Raw genomic sequence first — 2,476 nt, 5'->3', positions numbered from 1 at the left:
TTATTCGGACACCTTCGCGGCACCGCCATTTGTCCCATTGAAGTAATGTATAACCACGACCGATAGTTCGGACGCCCTACAGCGCGCCGTTCGATTTTTCCGACTCCGGCGGCCTGGTCAAATGCGACGTCGAACGCCACGACACAGTCACGACAAGCTGGCCGCGATGTTTACATTTTCCTAGGTTGCCAGCACTGAAAGGGCGCGCTTGCTATGGTTGGATTGCTAGTGTCTAAATCCACGCAGCATCTACAAGTTACAGTTGCCGATCTCGAAGGCTATACTTTTGTTGGCTGTTTCGGATTTAGCCAGTCCAGTATCCATTGACTGTATACCGCGGCCAAACAGCAGGCCAGGCCAAGCCAGTGTGCGTGCAAGTCGGTGCTCGGCTTTTGTGTTGTCAGTTGTTACTTGACCTAGGTCTTGTCTACAACTACCCTTCAAGTCTCGCTCTTTTGCTTTGTGTGTTAGGCATGATTTGCTTGTTCGATCTCGTCCAGTCGTCGCGTAGTGCGAAATGGCTCCGACGCCTCCCGTGCCATCTGCGCCGACGAGACGCGGCAATTACAAGACTCTGATGATGGCGAAGAAAGCAACCATTATTCGTCAGATGGAAAGTGGCCAACCTCAGTGCGAAGTTGCTCGGGAGTTCTCCATTTCGAAGCAAACCGTCTCCGACTACCTGAAGAAGCGGAAGATCCTGGAGGCAGCGGAAAAAGTGTCTGCGGGGAAGCAGAAAAATTTCCGTGATGGCAGCCATCCTAAGCTGGAAGAGGCCTTGAACATGTGGCTGAGCGCCACTGTAGCTAGGCGGATACCCGTGTCTGGCGATCTGCTCAGACAAAAAGCAGACACTGGCCCTGCGCATGGATATTACTGGATTCAAATTCAGCGATGGCTGGCTGCGGAATTTCAAAAAAAGGTACGACCTGGCATTCAAACGAATGTGTGGTGAGAGTGGGGCTGTCGACCTAACCCTTGTGTCGAACTACCGCGCAGACAAGCTGTGTGCACTGCTGCGCCAGTACTCTTCAGACAACGTCTTTAACTGAGATGAGACAGGCCTGTTTTATAAGATGTTGCCTGACAAGATGCTTCCTTTGTCCGGGGAGCCCTGCCAAGGGGGAAAGCATAGTAAGGAGCGTCTGACAGTTGTCGTGGGAGGCAACATGTCAGGAACGGAGAAGCTTGCACTCCTCGTTACAGGAAAATGAAAACATCCTAGATGTTTTAAAGGGGTCAAGACGCTGCCTGTCTGGTACGAGGCAAACTCGAAGGCCTGGATCACCCAGGCTCTTTTCGAGAAGTACATCCGGAAGCTTGATCGAAAATACGAGCTTCAAAACCGCAAGGTGCTCATGTTCATCGACAACTGCGGTGCCCACGGGAACATAACCAACCTGAAGGCAATTTACCTAGAGTTTTTGCCGCCAAATACAACCAGTGTGTTGCAGCCTATAGACCAGGGCGTGATTACAAACTTGAAGGTTCACTATCAATTGCGCCTTTTCAATCGCGTGCTCTTGTGTGTGGACTGCGGCAAGAACTACGTTGTGGATGTGCTGTCGGCCATCGGCATCCTGTCTGATGCCTGGAAGGCAGTGACGGTGGACACAATCTGCAACTGCTTTCACCATGCAGGATTTGTCCTTGATGATGAGGACACTGCCACAGGCCACGACCCCGCGGCTGAGCTGTCGCCTGACACGAACATTATCGACGACCTCCATGCCAGTGGGGTCGATATCCCCGCTGTTACATTTGAACAGTTTGCTAACTTGGACAGTGCCGTCCTGCCCTGTGCCGAGTTAGATGATGAGGAGATCGTCCGTCAGGTTCTGGAGCCGCCGCAAGTGGACAGCGACTCCGATGACGACGCACCGCCCACACCACAGCCATCGAGTGCAGACTTGGCGCAGGCCTTGATGACGCTCTTCTCTGTCTATAGCGATAGCCTGACACTGTCAGAAATACAGGCTGACCTGATCGCGCGTAAGCGTGCACCTGTACAGTCGCGCATTGACAATTTTTTCCGTCCACTGGGACCATAAAGGTACTTTTTTCTGGCGAATCTTTTTTTTCGGACCCTCGATTATTCGGATTTTTCGGCGGTTCCCGTCGAGTCCGAATAAACGGTCGGCGGCTGTAATCGATTTGAGGCAGCAAATTTCCTTAAAGATGATGTCCGATTTCCATTCACCAAGCAGGGGTTTGGTTATGTGTAACTTGTTATTAATACAGGAGTCCCATTGCTGTTGCCATTTTGATGTCAGGACTTTTCGAATTGCTCGGATACTGTCTTTGTATGGAAGTTGTGTAAATTAGGTCTTTGTGCGCTGTCATTGCCGCTCATCTACCTGCCGATTCATTGCATGTTTGAAGAATCGTGTGGTTCGTCCGTGTTTGTTATTCACCACCATGTTTATGATATCGCCAAGCAGCAGTTCATAGGTGGGTTTTAAATTTGAAGCTCCGA

At 51.0% G+C, this 2,476-nt stretch overlaps 1 protein-coding gene across 1 annotated transcript; it reads left to right on the top strand.

The window, feature by feature from the left end:
- The first annotated feature begins 348 nt into the window (after nt 1-348).
- LOC125942627 (tigger transposable element-derived protein 6-like) lies at nt 349-2,161 on the top strand. The gene is made up of 2 exons (XM_049660839.1): nt 349-746; nt 1,143-2,161. Exon 2 carries the CDS (start codon nt 1,359-1,361, stop codon nt 2,049-2,051), a length of 693 nt encoding a protein of 230 aa, XP_049516796.1. The 5' UTR covers nt 349-746; nt 1,143-1,358; the 3' UTR covers nt 2,052-2,161.
- The last annotated feature ends 315 nt before the right edge of the window (nt 2,162-2,476 follow it).

The sequence above is a fragment of the Dermacentor silvarum genome, chromosome 1 (genome assembly GCF_013339745.2).
Source record: "Dermacentor silvarum isolate Dsil-2018 chromosome 1, BIME_Dsil_1.4, whole genome shotgun sequence".
In the NCBI taxonomy this organism is placed as follows: Eukaryota; Metazoa; Arthropoda; class Arachnida; order Ixodida; family Ixodidae; genus Dermacentor; species Dermacentor silvarum.
The sequence above is the reverse complement of the archived record's forward strand: the minus strand, read 5'-3'. Positions and strand labels throughout refer to the sequence as shown.